This window comes from Dermochelys coriacea, chromosome 14, assembly GCF_009764565.3.
Source record: "Dermochelys coriacea isolate rDerCor1 chromosome 14, rDerCor1.pri.v4, whole genome shotgun sequence".
NCBI lineage: Eukaryota > Metazoa > Chordata > Testudines > Dermochelyidae > Dermochelys > Dermochelys coriacea.
The window spans coordinates 25,229,828-25,257,384 of record NC_050081.1 but is presented as its reverse complement, the minus strand read 5'-3'; the positions used below and the strand labels follow the sequence as shown (position 1 = coordinate 25,257,384).

General features: G+C 45.0%; 1 protein-coding gene across 1 annotated transcript in view; it reads right to left on the bottom strand.

Moving 5' to 3' along the window:
- Positions 1–2,502: 2,502 nt before the first annotated feature.
- The window catches only part of SHISA6 (shisa family member 6), a 395,911-nt gene continuing 370,856 nt past the window's right edge, over positions 2,503–27,557 (bottom strand). Inside the window, exons 5-6 of the mRNA XM_038371890.2 lie at positions 25,165–25,290; positions 2,503–9,442 (exon numbers count right to left, since the gene is read on the bottom strand). Coding sequence (XP_038227818.1) covers positions 8,889–9,442; positions 25,165–25,290 — 680 coding nt within the window. The 3' untranslated portion in view covers positions 2,503–8,888. The remainder of the gene's footprint in view (positions 9,443–25,164; positions 25,291–27,557) is intronic.

Genomic DNA, 27,557 nt, shown 5'->3' with positions numbered 1-27,557 from the left:
CCAGAAAGACTGAAAATTGGGTGCTGGGAAAGTCCCTGTTAACTGAGAAGCCTCTGGGCTGAGTGAATCTCAGTTTCAGGGCACTGCAGAGAGGCGTGGGTCTGTGCTGGAGCTCACTGGAGTGTCTAACTCAGCAAAACACGAGTGGAGGGGCACCTATTCTGGCAGAAGGGTTGTTCTCAGTGGTATCCCAGCTCATCAAGTGACAGTCTTGAGGGGAGTCTCTGTGACCGAACCCGTCACAGTGCCTATGTCCCATTTTCAAAAGTTAAAGTCAGTGGGACTAAGGCTTCCAAGTCACTCAGGCCACGTCCACACTAAAGTTATGTCACCCTAACTTACATTAGCCACCACAGTTATTACATCGCTTGTGTGGGCGCACAGTTGGCTCCTTGTATCAGCAGTTCATGTCCTCACCAGGAGCACTTGTATTGATTGTACTGTCAGCGTGGGACATTGTGGGATGGTTCCTGAAAGACAGGAACAATCAATGTAAGCAACGCAGTGTCTGCACTGACACTGCATCAACCTAATTACATACGCCACTCAAGGAGGTGTGTTACTAAATCAGCGTAGAGAGACACTTATGTCAGCAGGAGCCAAATTTAAGTGATGACACTTCTGCAGCTAGATTGATGTAAGGCAGCTTATGCCAACCTAACCACGTAGCATAGACACCTGGTGTAGACACCAGGCCTTAGACACTTTTGAAAATTTTACCTCCCACCCTGTCTCTTGTATCCCTGGCCAGTGCTCTGTCCACCAGACCAGCCTTCCAACCTCTTCTGTGCAAGGCTCCTACAGCTGAATTCAAGCTGTGCTAGTCAGTTTCCCTTGGGCAAACAGACCATGTTGTGTGTTTCTTGCCCTTGACCGGAGGAGCCTGACACTTTGGTTCAGATTTCCGCTGTGAATGGGAACATGTGTCTACATGAACATTTAGTTTGCAGCAGGCTCGGGTGAGAATCTACTCCACAACAGCCTGCTGTGCACTAACTGTCCAGGTGGATCCTGCTGATATGCCCTAATAGTTCCTCTTTGATCCACTCCCATTTCATAGTGGGGTAGATCCAAGTGCACTAAGGAACTGTTAGTATGCTTCAGGAAGGTCCACGTAGACACTCAGGGCTTAGCTACACTTAAAATGATGCACCGGCGCAGCTGTAGCTTCAGTGAAGATGCTACCAGTGCTAACGGGAGGTGTTCTCCCACTGGCATAGGTACTGCACCTCCCTGAGAGGTGGCAGCTAGGTCAACGGGAGAATTTCCTGCCAACCTAGCACTGTCTACACTGGGGGTTAGGTCAGTTAAATGTGTTGCTCAAGGGTGTGGATTTTTCACGCCCATGAATGACATACTTATACGGACCTAAACTCCTAGTGTGGACCAAGCCTCTGTGCATGGCAGGTTGGTGCAGGATACTTCTACACCCCAGCTTGCCTTGAACTAAAAAGTTCATGTAAACAAGCCCTTAGGAATTCAAAATTTGTTTCCATGACTATTTTCTAATATTCACTTGAATGAGCTGTAGCTCACGAAAGCTTATGCTCAAATAAATTTGTTAGTCTGTAAGGTGCCACAAGTACTCCTTTTCTTTTTTTCAGTTTTTGTGAACATTCTATTTGCAGATAATGACAACAAACATGTCACAAAGGCCGCCCAAGCAAATTTGACTAAAACCACAAATGAATATTTGTGGAATTTTGTGTGTGCGCATACATGTTATATGCAAAGTTCTACTAATAACCTAGTGAAGAATACAAGAGGTGTAGAATTTGTGTAACAGTTGTGACGGACTCAGACCAGAAGGCAATAAGAGAGTGGGGGAAGGCAGGTGTATCAGCCTCAGGATGAGCAGGTCCCTGTTCCCTTGATAGCCAAACGGGCTGCTCCAAGCCAATTGGAACACCTGATGCCAATTAACCAGTTAAGGCCATTAGGCTAATGGAGACATCTGGAACCAATCAAGGTCCCACTCATATTGCTTAAAAGCTCTCCTTCCAGTTTCCTCAGAAAAGTCCCAGTGAAAGGAGCTAGAGGAGAGGAAGCATTGCTGAAGCCTGAAAAAGTGTGAAGGGTGAAGCTAGAAAAGGGGGACCACTCGGAAGTGGCCCAGGGAATCAAAGCAGTTCCAGTGGCGATGCGGAAGCTGCCAACAGGTAACACTGACGGCCTTAGCAAGCTTCTGAGGCCACTGAATCTGCTCGGAAGCGCAGGACCCACCAACCAAGCGCAGGCTCGGAGCTTTGTCACACAGTTCACTATCAGTGTACTACAGTGTTGTGGTGAAAGGGCAGAGGTAAAACTCTGAATACAAAATAGAGCACCCTTTTCTAATACTAAATTAAATAGGACAAATTTTAAAAATAGTCTTATAAATGGTAAATGATTTAATCTAGGATAGAACTTCTACAGCAAATGGCATGACTTCATACCTCCTTTCTATTTCCTAGCATGATGATGAAAAGCAATAAATAAATACATAAAAAATAAAGACTCTCCAGACCTCACAGTATTCATTTTAATAGTTGGTATTTAAGCACACAGACAGAAATAGAGATATGCTCCTTTCAAACTCTGCTTACAAAGGTTGCAAAAGCTGCCAACAGAATGGCCTTTGATTTCCTCCCCCAATAGATATAAAAAAGGAAACAATTGATATGTTTAAATTGCTTTATTTTGGAATCCATAAATATTTGTTACTGACAAAAGTGGAAAAATCCTTAAGACTCTAAATTTTACTAAACTGATAATATTTTTGTTTACAGTACATATAGAATGTGCTTTTACTGGTAAGTATAACAACAAGAATAATACAGAGAAAAACAGTCAAATACTGCTCATCTTCAAGCTTATTTAATGGTTAACCAAGAGTCTGTGCAAAGTTACAGATACAAATGTACTTTCTCATCAGTACTACTGTATAATAAACACGGAATCCATAAATTGGGCTAAAGCACAAAAATGTCCACCTAACCCCCTCTTAGGAAATATTGTCCCCCAAACTAAAAATATTACAGTAAGAAATGTCTTTCTTAGAGCCAAAAAATTCTTGCTACAAAATTTCTAACCGATTTACGGAATGAAGGTTGTAAGAAGCTATTACAAAGCACATGGGCAGAACTTCAGAATGTCATGGCTCTCACATTTCACTGCTGTCGTGAATGGCACGAACAGTGAGAATTTTCACACATAGTGAAGAGCACACAAGAGACACAAAATGTCATTTCTCTAACTACTGAGATAGTAGATCACTTTCAGATTTACATAAATATATTGGAACAGAATAATCTCATCTCCGTTCTAGCCTATGAGCTTTCAGCAGGTCAGATGTAGATTTTTTTTTAGACAGTCAGATTTAGAACTAACAAGGATATCTCAGTTGTAAGCCTAAACCAGCTAAAGACAGCCTGCTAATTACACCTTTATGATCAGCTTGTGAACATACAACATACAAATGGCTATTTTCTAAGAAACAGCCGGACACAATTATTGCTAACAACACTTTTTTTTAATGAAAATATTTAATCCAACTTTTCAAAACTTTCCCATAGTTTTACCTCCCCAGCACATGAAATCTACATGTATTAACCAGCTTTCAGTGTAGTTCCTCCTTCCAACTATACACAATAAATCTGAAACTAAAACTAAGACGAGCTAGTCCTCTGCTACATAAACTGAAAATGGCTAATCAGTCACAAATTAGAACATATACTTCCTTTACAGTTAAATGTTACCCTGTTTCATGAAGCTTTGTTTGTTATGAAGAACTTTTCCCAACTGCTGGGAACTATCTCCCTTTTCCCTGGGATGATTCTGCTTGTATAGAGTCAGTGCCCAAATCTCATCATGTTGCACATTTTGGATGTGGACTGTTTTGATATAATACTATGTATCTGCAGCTGTGAAGCCCAGCTTCATAGGCCTGTCATTGCGTGTGGTCAGGAAAGCAGAGCAGTAAGTAGAAATTAACTCTGGGCAAGGAAAGGATATCTTGTATCTCGGTAACCATTTCCCACCTCACGCTTCTCCACACCCCTGAATCAGAGTGTCGTTTAAAAAAGGAACATTAAAACACTGGAAAATATGGTCATTTTTCATTAAAACACAATTTGGTGCCTTTAAAACATATCTGAAAACATTTTCATCAGCTCTGATGAAGTTTTTATGTGATATGTGTTCATTAAAAATAGTTTCCTTATTTCAAAGACTGTGTCTATAGATCTTAGGAAACAAGATTGTTACAGGGTCAATCTGAATTCTGGAGTTCCCCAATGCAACTCACTGTTGTATAATACTGCCTGGGGCATGCAAAGTCAATACCAGCTTGTAGGAAATGCTATAAACCCGGGGCATACTATGCATACCCTTTTCTCTCCCCACATGCATTTTGGGAACTTGGCACTCTGCAGATGCTTATGGCCACCCACGGCTAGGACGGGTAAGATTCATCATAAGTCAGATCTACTGTACTGAGGAATCTGGACTGCACTCTGCTTTCCTCCTGAAGAGAGGGTCAGAAGGTGGCTTAGACCTAGGCAGGATGAAGCAGGGAAGTTGAAGGATGTGTGAGAATTGCCATGGGGACTGCAGCTGGCTAGAGAGAAAATGGACAAGTTACAGGAGAGAAGTAAACCAGTGGGTTATTCTGTGAAGCTGTCCCACCCAGCACATTCTCCCTCTGAATAGGGTGACCATATGTGGACTCTTGCCAGTCCAGACACAGTAATGTAGCACATCATCTTCCAACCAACAAATAACAATGCTACTACTAATTATAATACTTTGCTCTTCTGCAGTGTACTTGGCAGCTCTCAGTGCACTTTATAGACATTACTGAATTAACCCCACCACACTCCCGTATTCTTCTTCTTCTCATTTGGCTAAAGGGGAGCTGAACAAAGCACAGGGAGGTTGCACTGCCAGTCACTGGCAAAGCTGGGACTAGTCCACCAGCGTCATTGTGACTCCCAGCCCCAGACCTTGCATCCTCTGAGTGACAAGCCCTCAGAAAGAGGGACAAGGAGGAACTCAATCCAATCAAACAGTGGCTTGTGCTGAACATTGCTTTGCCAGTTACCTGCCTATCATGCCACACAAGGAAGTCACACAACAGAGCGGTGTCCAGAAGAGATATGCAGTATCCAGTGCAAGAAGCATTCTCCAGAGAAACTGCCAAACCTTGCTTTGATGGTGACTGCTTCCCTGAAGAGAGTGTGCACTGAAGGTCTGTTGATTACTCCTGTGGGATACACCAGCTTCACCCAGCTGCATGGGTGACGGAGACAGGGGCCAGAATTTCTTTGGAAGATTATTGCCCAAGTAGGACAGGCTGGCAGAGGGCCAGCAACCTTTCGGGAACAGGACAGGTGAAGCTCTGCAATCAAATGGCCTGCAGCACAACACAGCATCTGTGAAGAGGACTTAGGAGAAGAGGCTTGGTAGCTACACCTACTCCAGTAGCTCCTTAAATTCATGAACTGAAAATGGAAGCAAAGAATGGAGCTCGTGGGAAAAGAGCCATCCAAAGAGCTGTGCTTGGCCATGGAAGAAGAGAAATGAGCGTCCTAACCCTGTGTCTGAGCGTCCCACACTGAGCCCTGCTCCTCCCCACAGACTGCTGGAAACCGGGCCTGTATCTCTTCTCACACTCTGTTTACAGTGGAATGGCTCCTGGTTTACACTGGAGTGAGAAGGGAGTCAGGGTGTGATGTCCTGGGTCTTGAAGCAAGTCCTGGGATTTCCCAGACAGCTGCTGTATCGTGGCTTCTACCCAATATCTGCCAAAACCTGATGGGCCAAGAAGCTAGTAGGACTATATAGCCTCAGCCAAGACACCATCATGGGCACCTTGTTTGGTGGATCGCCCAGCTCCACTGATTGGTCAAACCATGCTATTTAAGGCAGGAGGAGGAACAGTAAGTTTGTCTGAGCAGCAAGGCGATTTCCTGTTGTGGCTGCATTAGCCCCTACTTGTGCCTGCCTCCTGCACCCAACCCTATTCCTGCTCCGCTCCTGCCTCATGGCTGCCTTCGCTCCCATTCCCACCATGCTCCTGCTCTGTGCTTGATTCTTGCCTCTCCTCCAGTTCCTACCCTTGCGCCTCACCGCCAATCATCAGTTACCAGTCTTGGCCCTTCCCTGGCCTCTGACTTTGGCTTGACCCTTGGCTCTAACATTTGGAATCTAACCTTGGCTCTGACCTTCAGCTTCAATCCCTGGCTCTGGTAACTGGCCATTGATTCTGGTGCTGACTCTCGTCCCATTTCTCCAACCTGGTTACCTTCTCCACCCACTAGTCCTGACTCCTGCTCTGACCACTAGGTCAGACTGCCTACATCCTGGTCCATAATGCAGAGCTCCACAGACTCTGTGGTCAGCGCCTCCCTATCAAAGATGGCAGCAGCTGCAAACAGCTCCATTCAGTTCAGAATTAGCCCTGGCCCTCAAGACGTAGGGGATCAGGGTGAAGGCTCAGGGGCATGGCTGTTTCTGAGAAGTGTCCACATCCGAGGGGCTGGGACTGGGCTGAGGAGGTGGGAGGGGAGCATCAGTGGAGCGAAAGGAGTGAGGAGCTGCTCAGAGTGGGTGTTCCTCTGTCCCCTGCAGGGGCCATGACAGAATGCTATACAAGCAGAGAGAGGATTCATTCTGATCACACAGCCCAGAGAGGTTTTAGCCCTGAGGGAACATAATACAGGCACCTAGACCAGGGTGACCCTTGGTTGTTCCATCCCAGCACAGTTTCTGTCAAACAAAGCCCTGTACTCCTCGTCGCTTGACTCCCTTCCCAACGTACTGAGCCCTGGGACCTAGAGACTGGGTCAAGCACAGCCCAGATTGGGGCAGGCAACGCCAGGGCCTTGAGCATTGCAGCATGATTAATGTCAAATGGGAAGAAGCTCCTCACTAGGGTCAGCCTTTAACAGCCTACCCAAGGAAAACACCTTCCCACTGCCAGCCTGGCACCACGGGACCCAGAGTGCCTCAGAATTAGCCTGGGGCTGGGATTGGAGCCCAGATAGAGCCTGGGAGCATCTCACATCATATGCTGCTCTGCAGGGTGGGAGCCAAAGCAGCATTAGGAGGAGTGAGATGAGTGTGGGCGGGAGGGAGAGACTCGCTAAGGGGAGTGTGGAGGAGGGGCCAGTTACAGGGTATGTGGCGGAGGGGCAGAGAAAGGGACTAGTTAAAGTGAGTAGGAGAGGGGCCATTTAAGGGGAATGTGGGGGAAGGGGCAAAGACAGCTAGTTACAGGGTAAGAGAGGAGGAGCCATTTATGGGATATGAGGGGAGGGGCAGTTACTGAGTTTGTGGGGAGAGGCAGAGAGATGAGCCAGTTAAATTAGCAATTATTAAGATGTGTATTTAAAATCTGAAGTCATTCATGATCTTATCCAGGCAGGGGGCTCCATTCTGCCAGTTGGGAAAACAACATGTGCTCATGTGATGGGAACTGAATATGCGACATAATGAGCAACTGTTGAAGGGTCATTAACATGGCCACGGATGCCATCACTTGGATTGGGATGCTGACCTGCCTTTCGCAAGCTCTGAGATTCTTCCCAGTGCACAGAGGTATGTCCTAGTTTGAATTAGTTCTACAGAATGTCAATACAGACTGAAATACAAAACACCTCACAAATTTTGGACCCATGAGTCTATTTTTGAAAGAATTTACAAATACTCTGTATCTAATTAGCATTATACATCAGATATACAACATGCCCATTTAGTATAATTATGTTGGATATATAATTTATGCACATGAAATGTAACTGTCTGCTCAGACGATGACTGGAAAATATCCATCTAGTTTTGGGTTAATAGACAAATTTTTCTGTCTGTCTCTGTTCTAACAGATTTAGCAGAGGGTTTGCCATTCCTCTGAAATGGTGAGTCCTCAATTGTCGCTGAGAGGAATAATTAGGCTCAGAAACAGCTGAGGAATTGGATTGGGATGAGATGTTAATAGGATGGTAAAATCGTGGCTCCACTGAAGTCAATGGGAGTTTTACTATTTCAACAGAGCCAATGTTTCACCCAAAGTGCTTTTTAGCAATGTAATGTTGGGTGAGTTTTGGTGCCTCTGGCATCATGTTGGCAAGAAGCTGAATCAATGAAATCCCACCCGTTTTCTATATACAGACTGTAGAAATTAGGATGAGTGCAGAAAGGGCCTAACGAGCATTTCAGCATAATTGTGCTTATTGACACGTCAACCCCACTACTTCCTACACTGAGAGAGCAGGCAATTTGTAGGCACTATTATATTTCTGTTTTATGAGTATATTTAATATAAACAAGACTTCATTTATCAGCTAGGCTAACTGTGTCACTAGATCTGACAGTCCTCTAGTAAGCTTTGACTTTTAAATCAGGAAGAACAACAGCGACTTGGGGGACATTCTAGCATCTAATGCTTGACTGTGACTATTAGCAGTCAAGGGCAATATAAGTAGTCACTGAAAAATTCAGTACTGGCCAAAAAGGCTGGTGTGAGAGATGGTGACAGGGCCCCACCCTACCAGGCTAGGATACCGCAAACATACTATGGGCTCTGTGAGACTTGGCACAATTTGAAGTTTAAAAATCCTAAATTCATAAAAACGAGTGAGTTACAGCAGATAAGCCCTTGGAAGATGCTGCCTGCTGCTATGGCTTTCTTTGACAGAAACTGGCGCATGTTGGGGATTCTCTCCAATTGCCCATTTTTTCCTCTTATGTGAACAACATGAGAATGGTTTTAAAAACAATGCAGATGTGACTGTCAGAAAAGTCTTTTCGGACACTCAGTTAGAGGTTATCTTGGCCTGTAAGGCCACTGCAGTTTGGGGTGCTGGGGTCACACTAGTCCTTATTGATTATCTACAATGCACAGTGTCATATCAAACAGTCACCTCTGTTTTGCTCGCTGTGCGGTAATGGTGGTGGTGTCCTGGGATATAATGCAGTTGTTCCACTGTGTTGTGCCGTCGGGAGGCGAATGCTTGGCGCTTGGCGGAAGTTTGGTTCATACATAAGGTATTGTACAAGTTATTTGAGGCACTGGGATGGGAGTGCATCTTTGTCATCCTGTAGCGATCCAAGACAGGCGTAGAAACAAAGACATCCGTGTGTGACAATGCACGCGACATGGACTGGTCTGCGAAACCCGTGCGCTCCGGGGAGAGCAGGGGATCTTGGGAATGGAGGCGCTCTGCGGACAAAAGCTGTTCATCAGAGAAGATCCGTTCATAGGACATGCTGAACTCCTCGGGCATGACCCTCTCAGGTGACAGCACCCTGTCCTGGGACATAGCCCGTATGGGTCGGCGGGGCCGTTCTCTGTGGTTGGTCTGTTTCTGAGACATTTGGATGACATTGAGAGGGAGGGTCCCTCGTGCTGCCAGATCAGGAAGGTGTCTCCTTTTCATGTAATATTCATCAGCTTCTTTGTCAGCTGGGAGGGGAAAAGAAGGGGAAACAGTGTTAGGAACAGCCAAGGGTATTGTCACAGGAGGGAGAGCAGGGATGGTGTACACAGAACAGCGCTCTGGAACAAGGCCTCCTGGTGCACTAGATAATGTCTGAGGCAGCACAAACATGGAGACCTATCAGGACTTTCACCTTATCCTTCAGACATTTAGGCATTGCCATAGACATCGATAGCACTGTGCTATCAATCATGGAACTCAAGGGTCTATTTGCACTGTGTGAATATGTATGTATTACACACGGATACAGCATACATCATGTGTATACACACACAGCCATACAGGGACAGTGGGGACATCACTTCATACATGAGTGATTGTGTGCTATATTGCAATTTTAACATGTCACACAATGAACCCCATGTGCTGAGTCCACGTCAAAATATTGTGTGATTTGTAGTATTACCAGGTCACTGAGAATTCGAGCTGGTTGAAAACAAAATTTCCAGTCCGTGGGAAATTCTGACATTTAGACATTTTCTTTTGTCCCGAATTAGAACAAAAAGCTGAAATTTCCTAACTGAGCTTGAAATAAAAATAACAAAAATTTTGTTTCAGAAAGATTGAAACCCCTGTCATAAACATACAGCTAAGGGTAGCATAAAATCCATCTTTACCCTGTAAAGGGTGAATTCCTCTTTTACCAGTAAAAGGTTAAGAAGCTCAGATAACCTGGTGGGCACCTGACCAAAAGGACCAATAAGGGGACAAGATACTTTCAGATCTGTGGGGGAAGGTTTTTTGTCTGTGTCTCTCAGAGCCAGCCAGGAAACAGGGCAGGGAAAAATACATCTCCCTTAGCTATATCTGAACTAAACATCTAGTATTGCAGAAACAGTAAGTAATAGGAAAGAAATGCGTTAGGTTATCTTTTGTTTTAGCTTGTGAATTTTCTCTGTGCTAAGAGGGAGGTTTATCCCTGTATTTGTAACTTTAAGTTTTGTCTAGAGGAGAAATCTTCTGTGGTTTTGAGTCTTTTGTTATTCTGTAAATTACTTACCATCCTGATTTTATATAGGTGATTCTTTTACCTTTTCTTTAATTAAAGTTCTGTTTCTTTTAAGAACCTGACTGAATTCTTTATTATCCTAAGACCCAGGGGTTTGGGTCGGTGATCACTTTGTAACCAATGGATTAGGATATTATTCTCAAGCCTCCCCAAGAAAGGAGGTGTAAGGCCTTGGGGGGATATTTTTGGGGAATAGGAACTCCAAGTGGTCCTGTCCCTGATTCTTTATTAAATCACTTGGTGGTAGCAGCCTCCAAGGGCAAAGAGTTTGTGCCTTGGGGAAGTTTTAACCTAAGTTGGTAGAAATAAGCTTAGGGGGTCTCTCATGTGGGTCCCCATATCTGTACCCTAGAGTTCAGAGTGGGGAGGGAACCCTGAAACACTCTTACAGAAACATTTCACTTCGAAGGTTGAGATGTTTCCTTTCAACAGTATCATTCTATTCTATTCTATATTTATTAAAGTGATTTTGTTGTTTGTGTGACTGGCCATGAATGTTCCATGGATGCTGGTTTCAATCAGAGTCGCTCTCTGTGTATTTTTTAAAAAAAACTTTTTTTTTTGTAAATTCAGCTGTGAACTCGCTCTGAGGGGCATGGGGTGCTCCTGTGGGAAACTGTACTTTCTGTTTGGTGTTTAGTTTCCTAAGGACACTGGATATCAGTGCAGAAATATGAGGTCATCCCGAAGTCTCTCAGAAGCTCAGGGAAACAGATACTGACATACAAACCATTCAGCTCTGTGTGGTACCGTTTATTCCATGAAAAGTGCACTGGTCTGCCTGTCGTTCTTCTGTCTTAGATGATCTGTTACAGAAATGGGGACTCAGCACATCCCCCCCTTTTGTTGGATTTTAAGCCACATAAGGCTTGGAGTGGAGGTACATTGGCCTTGAGATCTCTGTCTGACTCATTGGTACCACCACAATACCTGACCCTGAGCAGGTAGAACAACCTGCCAAAACTAGGTTACAGCCTGAAGAAACAATCCCACAATTATTCAAAGGAAGCAGTTTCTGTGGCACCTTCTGGATCTTACCTTTGCCCTAATCCTGGGGAAATATGACCACCTGTTTAGAGCTGTGCAATGTCTTTGGTCCTTGAACACTGGCCTGCTTGCATACTGCCATGGTGGCCTTATGTTAATACATATCATCACAGAGGGCACACTGTGCCCTCTCAAAGCTAACAGCAGATTTCAATGCAAGTCTTGTGTCAATGGGCTGGGGGACTGTTTAAAGGCCACGATTAAGGATCAGTAAATTGTCTCCTCTGCATTCCTTTCATTGCAAGGCTTTCAGTGACCATGCTACAGTGTGTCTAGAAACAACCAACACAACCCCCCCAGGACTTGTCAGCAATCTTCACCCCAGAATGAAACACATACAGCACCCCTGACATGCAGTCATATCTGCTATGGATGGCAGCATTCCACTAGCTCTCAACATGCTGCAAAAGTGTGTGTGTGTGGGGGGGTGGTGACTGTGTTCACAGACATTGAAGTGAATGCCTGTGTAATCTTTGTCCATGCAGAACAGACAGGTTAATCAAAATGAACCTCTCCTGCAACTGCATGGGACAGAGATTAGCTGCCTGGGAAGCAAGGGCTGAGAATTGCGTGCAGGAATATCAGTCCTTTGCTGTGTCCCTTTCCCTAGCTTTCTTGGATGGCAAAAGCTTGTCAGTGAATTGCTTTGTGAAGGCTGCACACCTGAGAATATGTTAAGGACAATAGAAAATACTGGTTTCTCCAACCTCTTATTCTCACTGAGGCTGAACGAGAGCATATTAAAGAGAACAGTAGGGGTGGGGGAAGAAAAGCTTTTAGTGGAAGCCTCTTTTCATCTTCAAATGACTGAAAGAGCAAAACTGCTCACTGGCCAGTCAAAGCAGTCTCAAAGTGAGCAAGGCAAGTGGGGCACAACAGAGATGCCTTTAAATCTATCCTGGCTAAGGGGCAACGACACAGAAACACAACCCAAACACTCTCTCTCTGTCTGATACAGTCACAAAAATGTAAGGCTGAAATGCCCTTGTGGAAGAGATATGAAGTCAGTAGTAAAAATATTGCAGCAATGCCAGAAGGTATGGCCCCAGCTTATAGCAAAAATTCTTGTTGTTAGTCCCCAAGTCCATGATTTTGTATTTTACACTATTAAATTTCAGCCCATTTCTATTACTCCAGTTTTCATGGTCATCTAGATCTTCTTGCATGATATTCCGGTCCTCTTCCATATTAGAAATATCTCCCAACTTTACATCATTTGCAAATTTTATTAGCACACTACCACTTTTTGTGCCAAGGTCATTAAAAAAATGTTAAATAAGACTGATCCCAAGACAGATCCCTGAGGATTTGCAGCCTGACAGTTCACCTTTCAGTATGACCAATTGTAACCTCCCCTTTATCCAATTCCTTATCTACCTTTCAGTTCTCATATTAATCTCCATCTTCTCCAATTTAACTAATAATTTCCCATGTGGAACTATATATGCCTTACTGAAACCCAGGTAGATGAAATCTACTGCATTGCCTTTTTCTAGAGAATGGGTTATTTTCTCAAAGAACAAGATCAGATTGGTCTGGCACAATCTACCTTTTGTAAAACCATGTTGTATTTTATCCCAATTACTAATTACCTCTGGGTCCTTAACTACTTTCTCTTTCAAAATTTGTTCTAAAACCCTGCATACAATTGAGGTCAAACTTACAGGTCTGTAGTTTCCTGGATCATTTCTTTTTATGTTTCTTAAAAATAGGTACTACGTTAGCAATTCTCCAGTCCTAGAATATGACTTCCAAGTTTATGGATTCATTAAAAATCCTTGCTATTGGGCTTGCGATTTCATGTGCCAGTTTGTTTTATATTCATGGATAGAGATTATCCAGGCCCTCCAATTTGGTCCCATTAAGCTGTTTGAGTTTGACTTCCACCTTGGATGTGGTAATTTCTACTTCCATATCCTAATTTACAATAGACACCTTACGATTACCCCAAAGCTCTTCAAAACTCTTATTAAAAACTATAACAAAGTATTTGTGTAGGTGTTTGGTCATACCTATATTATCTTTAATCTCCACCCCATCCTCAGTGCTTAGTTGTCCCACTTGCTTCTTTCCTTGTTTTCTTTTTCTTTATATGGATATAGAACCTTTTACTACTGATATAAATTTGATTCAATTTCCTTTGCAAGGTCCAGCTTTGCTTGGCTTTTGGTAGTTCTCACTTTTTCCCTACACTTTCTGACCTCCAAGAGGTAGCTTTCTTTGCTGATGCATTCCATCTTTCATTACATAGTAAAGAAAAGAATTGTCAGATGCATAAATGAACATAATTTGTTGGGGAAGAGTCAACATGGGTTTTGAAAAGGGAAATCATGCATCACAAATCTTTTAGAATCAATAAACATATGGACAAGGGTGATGCAGTGGATGTAGTGTGCTTGGACTTTCAGAAAGCCTTTGACAAGGTCCCTCCCTCATGAAAGCTTCTTCAGCAAACTATGCAGTCATGGAATAAGAGGGAAGATCCTTTCATGGATTAGGAACTGGTTAAAAGAGAGGAAACAGGGTAGGAAGAAATGGTCATTTTTTTAAGTATGGAGAGAGGTAAATAGCAGTGTCCCCTAGGATCTATACTGGGACCAGTGCTGTTCAACATATTCATAAATGATCTGTAAGAAGGGGTAAATGGTGAGGTGGCAAAATTTGCAGATAATATAAAATTATTCAAGATAGTTAAGTCCAAAGCACACTTTGGATCTCAGGTGACTGGGCAAGAAAATGGCAGATGAAAGTCAGCGCTGATAAATGCAAAGTAATGCATACTGGAAAGCATAATCCCAATGATATCTTTAAAAAGATGGGTCTAAATTGGCTGTTACCACTCAAGAAAGAGATCTTGGAGTCATCATGGACAGTTCCCTGAAAACATCCACTCAATGTGCAGCAGAATTCAAAAAGCCATCGATGTTAGGAACCATTAGGAAAGGGACAGATAATAAGACAGTAAATATCATAATGCCACTATATAAATCCATGGTATGCCCACATCTTGAATACTGTCTCCAGATGTGATCGCCCCATCTCAAAAAAGACATATTGGAATTGGAGAAGATCAATTGGAGAAAAGGGCAACAAAAATGATTAGGGGTATGGAACAGCAACCATATGAGGAGCAATTAAAAAGACTGGGACTGTTTGGCCTGGAAAAGAGACGACTAAGGGGGGATGTGATAGAGGTCTATAAAATCATGACTGGGTGTGTAGAAAGTGAAAAACGAAGTGTTATTTATCCCTTCAAATTACAGAAGAACCAGGGCTCACCCAATGAAATTAATAGGTAGCAGGTTTAAAACAAACAAAAGGAGGTACTTCTTCACCTAACGCACAGTCAACCTGTGGAACTCATTGCCAGGGGATGTTGCAAAGGCCAGAATTATAGAATTAGATAAGTTAATGAAGGATAGGTTCATCAATTATTATTAGCCAAGATGGTCAGGGATGTAACCGCATGCTCTGAGTGTCCCTAAATCTCTGACTGCCAGATTCTGGGACTGGGTGACAGGAGATGGATCACTTGATGATTGCCCTATCCTGTTCATTTCCTTGGAAGTATATGGCATTGGCCAATGTTGGAAGACAAGATATTGGGCTAGATGGACCATTGTTCTGATCCAATATGGCCATTCTATGTCTTTATAGTCTTATGGTAACAAACTGACTTTAGCTAAATCAACCTGAGCCATTTTTATTCCATAATAAGAATGTTCACAGACAAATTAACCTTAGCAGAACTAACTTGGTTATAATGTGCAAGTCTGTATGTAGAACAGGGTCTAGGCACCTGGCCCTGCTGTATCTGAGCACTGGTCTACATTAGAAGAATTGCAGGAGGTGAGCCAAACTAGTTTTAAATCGATCTAGTTAAACTGGTGCAACCCCCTTATGTAGACATACTTAAGCCCTGTTAAAGGGGTTTGTCTTAATGCATAATTTACTAACGGAAAATAGATATGAAAAGATATGGCTGAGGGTAAAGCAATTTGAGTGCATCTACATTAAGGAGATGCATCCATGTAAAGTGATTTAAAATTGATCTTTATGCATGTGTACAAACCCTCAGTCTTCCATCTCAAAGGGGTGAAAACCAAATTGACAGTCTCATCTGAAAAACAAGTTGGTTTAAGCAGGCAGCACATTTAACCGCCTGTTGCCTTTGAAAGGTGGTGTCAGTTCAATGAGTGTTACTGAACCAGTGATGGAGAAACTAAGGGGGAGATGTAACTCGGCAATAGGTGGAGTGTGGTTTGCCAAGTGCCTTCCCTTTGCATCGCATGGCAAGCACAGAGGAAAAGGCCCTGATGCCAGTGGGGAGCAGCACCTCCCAAGCTGTAACTCCTAAGAACTCCAGGAGTCCAGAGTCTGCAGCACAACATGCCGGCCCTGAGGGAAATAATTTATAGAAAAAGGAATTTGAGGACAGAGGCTCAGAGCCCTGCACTCCTCCCAACAGACATGAGGGTGAAAACTGGTGAAGTCTGGCTAACTCTTAATTGTTCTGGAATCTGAGATGACCAATTTGATATCGATGGCCTCTCAATCAGAGCTAGCACATGTCTGTCTACCCATGGTGGGAAATAGGCTCCCAACTGTAGGCTACATCTATGTGATGAGCTAGGAACGTGATTCTCCTGCTTGTGCACCCAGACTGGCTCTAGGTCAAGTATAAATAGCAATGTAGCTGCAGTAGTGGCAACAGAGGCACAACTGAGCTGTGCAGAGTACAAACCTGTCTAAAGCCTTAGGGATGGCAAGCAAGTCTGAGCGTTGAGATAATTGAATCTCAGCATTGCCAACTCATGGTGTGATACTTAAAGTGCCAGCTCCTGGAGTCAGCTGAACAGATGAGAGTTTCAGCTTTCATTAAAAAAACAAAATATGTTTTGAGCCCTCAGGGTTGAGGAGAAGAGATTGAAATGTGCCCTGAGTGCACCCTACCAGGTCAGACACTAGAAGGCAAATAAAAAGAACCTTAAATGTATTATTTTTTAAATGCTCATGATTTTGGAGGGCCTGAACTCTTGATTTCTGAATGCCTGGGGTTGGCAATCCTGGAATCTTCATTTTCAGGATAGTTGGTTTATTTCCTCTTGTCTTTTTGGTGTTTAGGACCAATACAGTTTATAGTTTGAAGGGAACCTCCTGATACAGTTATTAGGGATATTAGATCACCAGATTGTTTTGTGTTATGTTGTTGTTTTTTTCTTTTTTGGGTCATGGGTTATTCCCCCTCCCAAGCTTAATAAACTAACATACAAATGGATAAATTCATGGAGGTTAAGTCCATTAATGGCTATTAACCAGGATGGGTAAGGAATGGTGTCCCGAGCCTCTGTTTGTCAGAGGGTGGAGATGGATGGCAGGAGAGAGATCATTTGATCACTCCCTCTGGGGCACTTGGCATTGGCCATTGTCGGTAGTCAGGATACCGGGCTGGATTGACCTTTGGTCTGACCCAGTATGGCCATTCTTATGTTCTTATGCTCTCACAGAAATCACTATGAATTCTCTGTTTTTGTTAAGCACAAATTCAGTCTATTCCAACTGATCTCTCTATTTTGGTTTCTCTTAATATTTTTTTAAAATGCCTAATCCTTGTAATGCTTCTCTTAGCTAACACAGAGTTGGTTAATGAATCTGGCACTAATAGCTCCCTGTCTGATTTTGACTTTTCCCAGTTAGCAATAAACAGTGATTTTCCCCCAGAGTTTTACACAGCGATGGAATTTGCACAGCTGCCCTTGTTCAACAATACTTGTGATATACCCCACCGCTTGTCCAGGCACCATATGCCAGCCCTGCTGGGGATGTCAATGCAGATCTGGGATGGGGTCTGCCATGGGAATGCTGCCTCACAGCCAGCAGCCTTTACTCCACAGCTGTTTGCAGGTAGGTGTAGCAAATTGGTCCATGAAAGCTCAGAACCCATGTGAGACCTGGGTGGATAAACAGCATCACTGTGGCTTTAGGGTCCGGTTCCACTGGGCTCTTGCATGGAAGCCTCCTTCCATGTGCAGGCTATGTATGGCTTGGATGAGTCCCAAACCCTGTGCTCTGGAGGGAGATGGGAGGAGGTTTTCCCACTGCTCTGCTTCCCCACTCACCAGCCTGCAGACCTGCAGACCCCACCCCCAGGGAGATGAGGTGAGTGCTTAGCCATGGCAGCTCCATGAAGGGCTGGGTGTAGCAGGCACCATTTAGCCCATAATAACCAATGAACTGCACCATGGGCAGCTAGAGGTACGTTAATGAAGCCTGGGAGGCATCAGGGAGGGGAAGGAAAGGAAGGATCTTTTAGAGGCACCAGGTATGATCTTGGGCAAGTCGCTGACTTGCTCTGGACCTCAGTTCCCCATCCTTCCTGTGCCCATAATCTCCATTTCGAGTGTAAGCTCTTTGGTGCAGGGACTCTCTTACCATGGGGCTGTGCAGCCTCTACATAAGAACATAAGAATGGCCACACTGGGTCAGACCAAAGGTCCATCTAGCCCAGTATCCTGTCTTCTGACAGTGGCCAGTGCCAGGTGCCCCAGAGGGAATGAACAGAACAGGTTAATCATCAAGTGATCCATCCCCTGTCACCCATTTCCAGCTTCTGGCAAACAGCACAATGGGGCCCTGGTCTCTTGGGGCCTCTGGACAGCAGTATAATGCAAATGATTATCAATAATAACAGTAATAATAATAATACAGGCCAGCATGGCAATTTCAGCCCTGTCTAGCTCAAATCAGGTGTCACAAAACCCAGTTTGTCTGGCTGGCTGAGTGACTGGCTGAGAACAGACACAAAGTTTGGTTCCAGCAAGTCTCTCTCTTGCTGAGGCGGGGGGGGGGGGGGGGAGGGAGGTAATAAGGCCACCCATAGCTCTGGGCCGTCCAAGAAAGTGTCACGAGGGACAAATCTGGTCTCTGCCCCCACCCCTGGCAGGGACCCTGTTCCAGCCCCACTCGTCCCCTGTCTCTTGTCCCACAGGGTGTTCCTCGGCTGGGGAGTCTCCCGAAACTCTACCATACAGTGCATGAGCTGGTCCTGCCAGGAGTTGAGTCTTCTGTGCAAAGCGGCAGCTGGGTCACATTTTAGCAGTGTTGCAGCCGTGAAGCTGGAGCAACACTCTGGACTGCTCCGCCAGCAGCTGTATTGATTTACTGCTTGAAAGTGGGCAGGCTATGGCCCCCAGCTCTGCGGCCTATGGAACTCTGAGCAGGTACAAACAACTTTGGGGGGTGTTTGCCTCCCCCAGTCCTCCTAGTTAATGCCACTGCTCTGGAGCCCTGGTTGGTTAAGTGCCAGGTCAGTGGAAGAGCTGGATTCCCCACTGGGGTGTGACTGACTTTCGTATCAGTTACCCAGACTACTGGAAACAAAGGAATAAATAAGGTTGGGGTTTTCCAGGAGCCTAAGGCAAACTCTCTCCCCTCAACACCTTGGGAAATCCCAGCCCAAATCAATCATCGTACTACAGTAGCTAGACGTGGCACAGAAGGTCTGTGCTTCTCTGGTTCATCCTGGGTTTAGCAGGCAACATCTTGCCCATAATAACCAACGAACAGCAACATGGAAAAATCTGAAAGCTGCTCCAGGAATTACTGCTAGGAGTACTTGCACAGACAGATGGGCCTGCTCACTGCAGCTAGTAGTACCGCGTGTCTGGAGAGGGAGGTGGAACTGTATGTGCAGAAATATCCAACTGATTGGCTAGCTAGTGACTAGCCAGGGCTCGTTATTCCCTGAGGGCAGAAGAGGGTTATTCCCTGAGGGCCAGTGCAAAGGATTATGCACCACTTAGGCACTAAGGATAGCGCTGAAGTGGGGCTTGAGCAGTGCATTGGTGTTGCCCCTTTGCACAGGAGCCAGTTGAACTCTGTGACCTGCCCAGGTTTCTGTGGGGTTTGTTCTCCAGATCTCAGTCACTTCCCTCTGTCTGAGTGGAGGGGAGACCCAGGCTGAGAGAGGCACCACAGAGGCCTTTTATTATCCTGACAGAGGCCATGTTCCTGCCAGCCCCCAAGCCTCAGCCCACTTCACCCACCTGGACAGTGACCAATCAGCACCTTGGGCACCAGCCATCCTGATAGCTTAAAGCTGCCACCTCCACCCTCACCTGGCAGGGTGGAGTTCTAGGTGACCATGGCCAAACCCCGCCTTACTCAGGCCTACTCTACACACAGGGTTTGTCCTAGTGTAGCTATGCGGGGTGTTTTTTTACTGAGGAGGTCATACCAGCGCAAGCCCTACTGTGGATTCCATTATATCTGTTTCAAGGTGTGTTATACAGTTATAGCTCATGTTCCTTCCTGTTTGGGACTTACTGTATCGTATAAATACATTTATACTGGTATACTTGCATCCACACTAGGAGGTGCACTGCTTAAACTATCCTGGTCTAGTTAAAGTGATACAACTTCTGTGTAGACAGGGTCTTAGTCCTTAAATCCAAGTGAAGCCACAAGAGATATGCCTGAAAAGAATGTGAGTGAGGATTTCACAATTTGGGCCCCAAATGTCCAATATGCTGTAATGATGCTAATGGTTTTGATGATTGCTAGAAGAGAAACCTTCTCAGAAAACATGACAGCATCAACTGACAAATACAGAGTTTGACAGTTATAGAAAGCCAGAAAGAAAGAGGTTGTGTTCATATTCTTCAGATTGACGGCCCTTTGAAAAAAACAGCGAAATTACCTGTCAAAAGAAAAAGTCAGTTCAAGTTGCAGATATACTGCACTTAAACACTAGAGAACATCAAAAGATGTCATAGTTAATGAAAACTTCCAGGCTTTCAAATGCTCACTTTTTAGGTTAAGGTTTAACACTAAACTTTATTTTGTATCCCTATGTGATATATTTAAACGTATCCTGCTACAGCTTTGTTGGACAGTGGAGCAATTACAGGAGATGGGAGATTATTATAACCTGTATGTATTTATAAGCTTTTCTGCGGCACTCAGATACCATGGTTTGAGTGCCAGTATAAGAGCTTGGATGGATAGATAGATAAATAGCATTTGACCAGTTTAGCTCCTCTGTGGGATATTGGGAAGTGTTACTATCTTTATTTTCAAATAGAACTACTCAGGCACAGAGAGGTCAAGGGCTACATTTTCAAAAGTACTGGTTAATATTCTGGGTCTCAGCTGTTGGGAGTCCAATGTAAGACACCTAGGCCAAGATTTTCTGAAACTGGGTGCTCATATTGGGTTTAAAAATCCATATTTGGCTGGGATTGTCAAAGGAGCCCACAACTCAGTGAGAGCTGGGCACTAACTCCCTTTAGACTGCTTTGAAAATTCTAGCCTCAAACATGTAAATCGATGATTTCCAGAGGTGCTGAGCATCTACAGCTCTTACTGGACTCAGGGGGACATGCTGGGCTTTCTGCACTTTTGAAAAATCAGCCCAATTATTTAGATATGTTTAAATATGCATTTAGGAGCCTAATTTGAGGCACTCAGTTTTGGAGATCTTGGCCTAATTCCAGATTCTTCCTCAAGACATTTCCACAGAGCCACACTTTAAAGGCGTGTGTTTGGCTGCGTGGCCAAGGAACCTTCTTGGGCTGCTGGGACAGTCGGGGTCTCTTGCTAGCCAGGCACTGGAAGATCCAGGTGATTCCAGTGTTGGGTCTACATAGTCAGCTGCTTTGCAAGTCTATGGATGAGTCCCTTGCAAAGGTGGCTGACCCTAATGTACAGATCTGTAATGCATATTAGGACATGGTGGTGTTCCCATGTCACCGGCCAAAGATTCCCTGCTGTGGTGAATGTTGCCAGAAAATATATGGAATGCACACATTCCTCTGCACCGGGAGACTAGGCTCATCTATGAACCTCTGTGGTTCATGGTCTTTGGAAGCCTCATGAGTTAAGGGTCCCCATATATCTTCCACAGCTGAGGGCCACAGACGAGCTCTCAAATCCTCTCTTCCTCGGATCCAAGGTAATCAGTGCAGATTCTCACCCAGAATATGGCTACCATTTATTAGATGGACAGGGAGAGAGGCAGGGCTGGGTCAGGAGGGTGCATGTGTAATAGAGTGATCCTGCATTGCCGCTGGTAGGCACAATAAAAACTGCAGCCCTTAGGCCCATGTCTGATTCTCACAGGCATAGATTTGTTTTGTTTAGTCGTATGGTGCACAAACATCTCCACAGTTTCAGAGCTGCAGGTCTTGATCTGACCCAGTCCCTGCGATTGTGACAGATTATACCCTTTTATTCACACCCTATACACTACTGTACTAATTTTTGTAAAAAGTATGCCTTGTGTGGTATCATATGAAAACTCATAATTTGTTGGTCATTATTGTCCTGGTAAAATATGTGTAGTGACAGTGTATGTGATGTTATAGGACACCCCTGTATGGTGTTATTAACATGTGTTCTCAACCCCGCAGCCCTGCCCAAACTGAGGTTGTCAAACAGTTCTGTCCTACACAAATGAATGGGTGCTCTGCTCAATTTTCATTTAAGCAGTAAATAGAGTCATCAAGCAGGAAGGGAAACAAGGGAAGCTCAAACACGTGAGGAGAAGCAGTGGGAACATCCTTCCACACAGACTTTTTGTCTACTCGTGCCCAGCTGGAAATATTTTTTCAAGAGGGAGACTGAAACTATAAAAGGAGGAAAAAACACCCCAACGCACCCTCCCTCTCTCCCCTTGCCCATTGCATTCACTGCACTTGAAGTGACAAAGGAAGCATTCGTTGGGCTCTGGAAGAGGGGTCCTGACCTCTAGGATTTGGTCAGTAAGACTGCTGAAAGCATTTGGTGAGAAACTGCTTTTATCTTATATAGTTTGTTTAAGTTAGGTATTAGTAAATATCTTCTCTTTATTTTTCTTGTGACTGTCTCTGACCCTTATGCCTTATTAATTGGACTCACTTAAAATCTCTCTCTTTGTAGTTAATAAACTTGTTTTATTGTTTTATCTAATCCAGTGTATTTAAATGTAAGTGTCTAGGAAACTCCATTTGGGGTGACAGGATATAGGCTTATTATTCTTTTTAAAGAAATAATGGACTTAGTATAACTTGTATTGTCCAGGAGAGGGCTGGGCAGAACAGGACATACATTTATTGGAGAAAATCTGAGACTTGGGGTGTGTTGGGGTCACCTTGGAGTATAATCAAGGCTGGGGAGAGCCAGAGTGTAACCCATGCATGGCTGGCAGGCTGCAGTTACACACAGACACTCAGGGTGTGGTTTGCCTGCTGGAAGACTGTTTGTGAGTGGCCCAGGTGGGAGCTACTTCAGCAAGGCATTGTAAGGCACCCAAGCTTGCAGGGTAGGGGTGACACAGCTGCTTATTAGTCGAGACTGTACCCTGGTATGCCACCGTGATATTGGGCTTTCTCTTGTTGATGACTTCAAACTTGTACTCTGTGACTGCCACGTCCCTCTGAAAGGGGCACTCCTGTGTTTGTATCAAAGACCCAGAGCTTCCCAGCACAGGCCATGTCACACACAACAGACTTCTTGAGAGCTGATACTTACTTTATTACTGAGATGGAGCTAGGCCTTACAGGAAATTGAATCGATTATTGGTAGTCTTTTGGGAAAAGTCTTTGGCACAGGTCATCCTGGCCAAAAGCTAAGCTGATAAGAGTTTGTACTTAATGCTATCATTTGGCTGCTGTCCCTACATTTAACCACATCAAGGCCCATTTCACCAGGCAGTGGCAGTTTCAGTGATGTGTTCTCAAGAATGTGTCCGCATCAAAGATGCGTAGGTCAGCTGGACGGAGTTCAGTGCACAGCTTTACAAACCCCTTGTGTCTGGAGAGTGTAGCAGGATAAAGTTCAGTGGGACTGATCAGTGTGAGTAGGGGGGAGTATGAGCAAGTCCGAGGGAGAGGACTTATGGTTTGTTGTCAAATTTTGTTACATTTCCAGACTTTCAAATTTTTCTTTTTGGCTTTTTAAAATACAGTATGTTTTATGTTTCAGTGAGGTATATCGACATCCTTAGTTCTGTGCTACAGAACATTTTCATCCAGTACCTAGACATTGTATATAAAGCAAATGACACATTTCAGGGAGTCTCTCACAATGCAAATCAGTTACAGAAAAAAAGGCAGTATTTTCAATTGGTAATCAATAAACAGACATATAGTTACATGTCTTCTGCTGTGAAATGAAAACATTTACCATCCTCAAGAAAGCAGAAATTCAAAAATTGTGAAATTATAATCCAGTGGCATCGCTGGCGTATCAGTTTATATCAGAAAAGCTGTCTAGGAACAGGCACAGAGCATCGGAGGGGGTGAATGGGCATGTTGGAGATATTTACAATAAGCAGGTATGCAACCTCTTTACCCAGTAGATTATAAAGGGTAAAAGGCTTCCAGGAGAAGACAGGATGTCCTGCTCAGAGTGATGTACCCAGCACCATAGGAAATCAGGCCTAATTCAGCAAACTAGCCCTATCATCACAGCATTTAAAGCATATGTTTTAAGTTTAAGCAGGTAGCAACTACTGTACCTGGTTAAAGTCAAGCACATGCTCAACTGCTGTGCTGAACCAAAGAGAGGGATTTCTCTTATAGCAGATCTGTATTGCAATTTCTGTGGTGGAAATACCCAAATGCACTCACCTGAGTAATCCAATTGAAGCTGATGAGACTACGTGTGTACAAGCTACTCAACATCAGTAAGAGTCTGGAATTGGACCCTGCTGAAGGGTGGTTGCAGAACACAACACATGGTAGAAAACAGCAGCAAGCAGCTGATACTAGCCAGAGTGAAAATGGATCCATAGTATGGGACAAAGAGACTGACACTCCAAGGGACATAGAAATGTATTAGGGATAAGTCCATAGTATAGACCACCACCAGGTCAATGAAATGGATCAGATTACAGCCCAGATACAGGTTTCAGAGTAGCAGCCGTGTTAGTCTGTATTCGCAAAAAGAAAAGGAGTACTTATGGCACCTTAGAGACTAACAAATTTATTTGAGCATAAGCTTTCGTGAGCTACAGCTCACTTCATCGGAATGCATCCAATGAAGTGAGCTGTAGCTCACGAAAGCTTATGCTCAAATAAATTTGTTAGTCTCTAAGGTGCCACAAGTAGCCCAGATACAGGAGGTAAGCATCCCTCCCTCACTGACATGAACGTTCCCAATCATTTCATGACCTTTTTGAGACTGGTTTTTGGTTGATATTTAGTCTTAAGTACCTGCTCCAGGGCAGACAGACAGTGAGTTACTTGCTTTAACTGCAGATTGGGGAGTCAATCGGAGGTTCAGAGATAGCCAAGCAGGCTTCCCCCATTTCTAGTATAAAGTAGGTGGAATACCGGATGGCTCTGTAAGGACGAGGGAGTGTGTTTTGATGAGTAATCAGAGGCAGCACAGCAGAGAACTCAGTGAGGAAACAACCACATGTACCATCACTCGCTTGGGGTAAAAGTGACTTTTCCCCTGCAGCTCTGCCTCAATGGAAAGTGACAGGGAACAGTGTTGCAGACCAGAGATGTCAGTGCAGAAAGTGCAATGGGAAAGGAAGTTGAATTACTGCCTTGCCATTATGCCTCTTGCAGCTCACAGGCTAATGAGATACAAAAAAAAATGAAATGAGCTGACACCTACTTAATCTCTTCAGAGAAGAATATTTACTTGGGTTAGTCTTGACTGCAGCCTCGTAGGATGGCGGGAGATGGGAGAGGTTCTGGAAGGACCTGGAAAAGGAGAGATCATAGGGCTCCGTGGCGGAAGTGAGGATATTGTTCATCCGTGGTTTTTCTGCAAGAAAGAATAAAAACATGTCCATGCAATGAAACAGGGGACCTGGAAGAGAGAGGTGAGAAATTCCCATCCACCTGCCGGGTAGCAGAGCCGATCCCCTACATCTGAACCAAATCTGACAGCTAGGCACTACACTATAATTCAAACTGACACCAGCCAAGCCATGGGAAATGAAATCCAAAACTTTGCTGCCTTTCGTCTTCACTGCAACTATTAACAAATGCAAATTGCAGTGAAGAAGTGCTGCCCACAGAGCACAGACTCCTTTGTTAAGTCAATGGTAAAGATAGTCATCTCGTTATTGACAGAGAATATTACACTGTTGCCTATTCCCCAGGGGCTCCAATATCTCATTTCTGAGGACAAAGTTAGCACAGATGCCATTAATATCTATGTATAAGCGACCAAACCCGCCATGTGGGGAAGTTGCTTTTCTGCTTTCTGCACTCCAGTGTTTTGTGTTTACTGTAGAATACAACACACCCTCCCTTTAAATCAACCACATGATTTCAAACACTGCCCCTTTTGGGGGTGGGGCTCTTCAATTCTCCTCTCCCTCTGCCCTAGATGGAGTCTACTATTGATATGTGCCATTCAGACTGGCTACTAGCCCTAAGAATTCACTTCCTGAGTTCTGGTATCATCCCATTCTCTCTTTGGGAGGAGATTATTGTTTTAAGGGTTTGGTGGAGGGGAAGTAGTGACAGTTCCTGAAGCCTCCTGTGTTGTCTGATGCCAATCTGACTCCTGTCGTGACAGAGAACCTGGAGAACAGAGACTGTAAAGGGTTTAAGGCCCATGCACAACTGAACTTTCATCCTGGTATCCTAGAAAAAGGTGATATCCCAAGCCAAAATATTTCTAGGAAGGGTCAGATGCATGTTGGGAACATTTGTTTTGAGAACTGGGTTTTTGCTGATGTTCCTGAGCTGCCTCAAGGTTGCTCTGCTGAAGGGTATTTCTGCAGAGCAACTGGGAGCGTGCTTCCCAGCCTGGGGAGACAGACACATTAGCGCTGCTCAAGCAAGTGTACTAAAAACAGCAATGTGGCCACAGCAGCATGGGCATCAGCTTGGCCTAGCTGTCCAAGTACATGCCCGCGTGCCCCCTGGGTATGGACATGGGCAGTTAGCCAAAGCCACTGCCCGTGCCAACACAGCCACACTGCTATTTCTAGTGTGCTGGCTCGAGCAGAGCTAGTGTGTGTCAGTTACCTGCACAGGGAAGCACGCTCCCAGCTGCATTGTGGATGTACCTGCAGAGTTCAAATGGCTCAGGTGAAAGGAGACTCCTGGCAGACTCTAGAGGCATTGCTGGGGCCAGCCTGGGTGAGGATTTCCCACAAACAGGAGTGTCTCTCAGGAAGATGGGGGGGCATTTGTTTTCTTGCTGCTTTTAGTAACTGACCTTTCTGTGTCATGGGCTAAAGCACATGGCTGAACTTCAGACCATCATGTTTTTCAAACCTAACAACATATCTTAGATGGTCTTCGAGCTGAGCTCCTGCCTCTGCTGGACCTGTCAATAGGGCACAGGGGAACTCTATCCCATCAGACAACCGAGGATAATTGAGCCTTGTCTCTTGACCTAACCGTCCACCCCTCAGGAGTGAGTGGGGTGCTCTGGAGAAAGGGGCCATGTGCTTGGGCCTGAACTGGCAAGAATGGCCACGGCCCCCGTCACCTGTTGTGCATGGGTCTCAGAGACTGCATTTCTATAGAATCATAGGACTGGAAGGGACCTCGAGAGGTCTTCTAGTCCAGTCTCCTGCACTCATGGCAGGACTAAGCATAGGCAGTAGATGAACCACCCATTCAGGAAGGCTAGCCCACCAGCCCTGCACCTTCCACCTGAAACTCCACCCCCTGAGTCTCTCCTCCACAGTCTCTCCTCCCCCCCGCAGCTAGAGCCCTAAGCTTCCCATGGTCCAAGCTGTGCCGGCTGGCCCACCCCAGGTACGCTGGCCCAGGCCAGCCTGAGCCACCCTAGCCATGCCTTCCTGGGCCACACTGGACGCCCCAACACCAGCCAGCTGCCCTGACTCTGGGGCCAGTCTGAGCTGCCTCGGCTGGCCTGACCCCTGGGCTGGCCTGAGCACCAGCCCGAGCCACCCCTGGCTGCCCCAGCCCCTAGCCGCTGGCTGATCCCCAAGCTCCAGGCCACAGCTGGAGCTGAGCCCCCACTGGCTTCAGGATGTGGGGGGCAGAGCATGGACGGGGTCACAGCCTGGGCCTTAGCCTTCCCTGGCCTATGATACTCGCTGC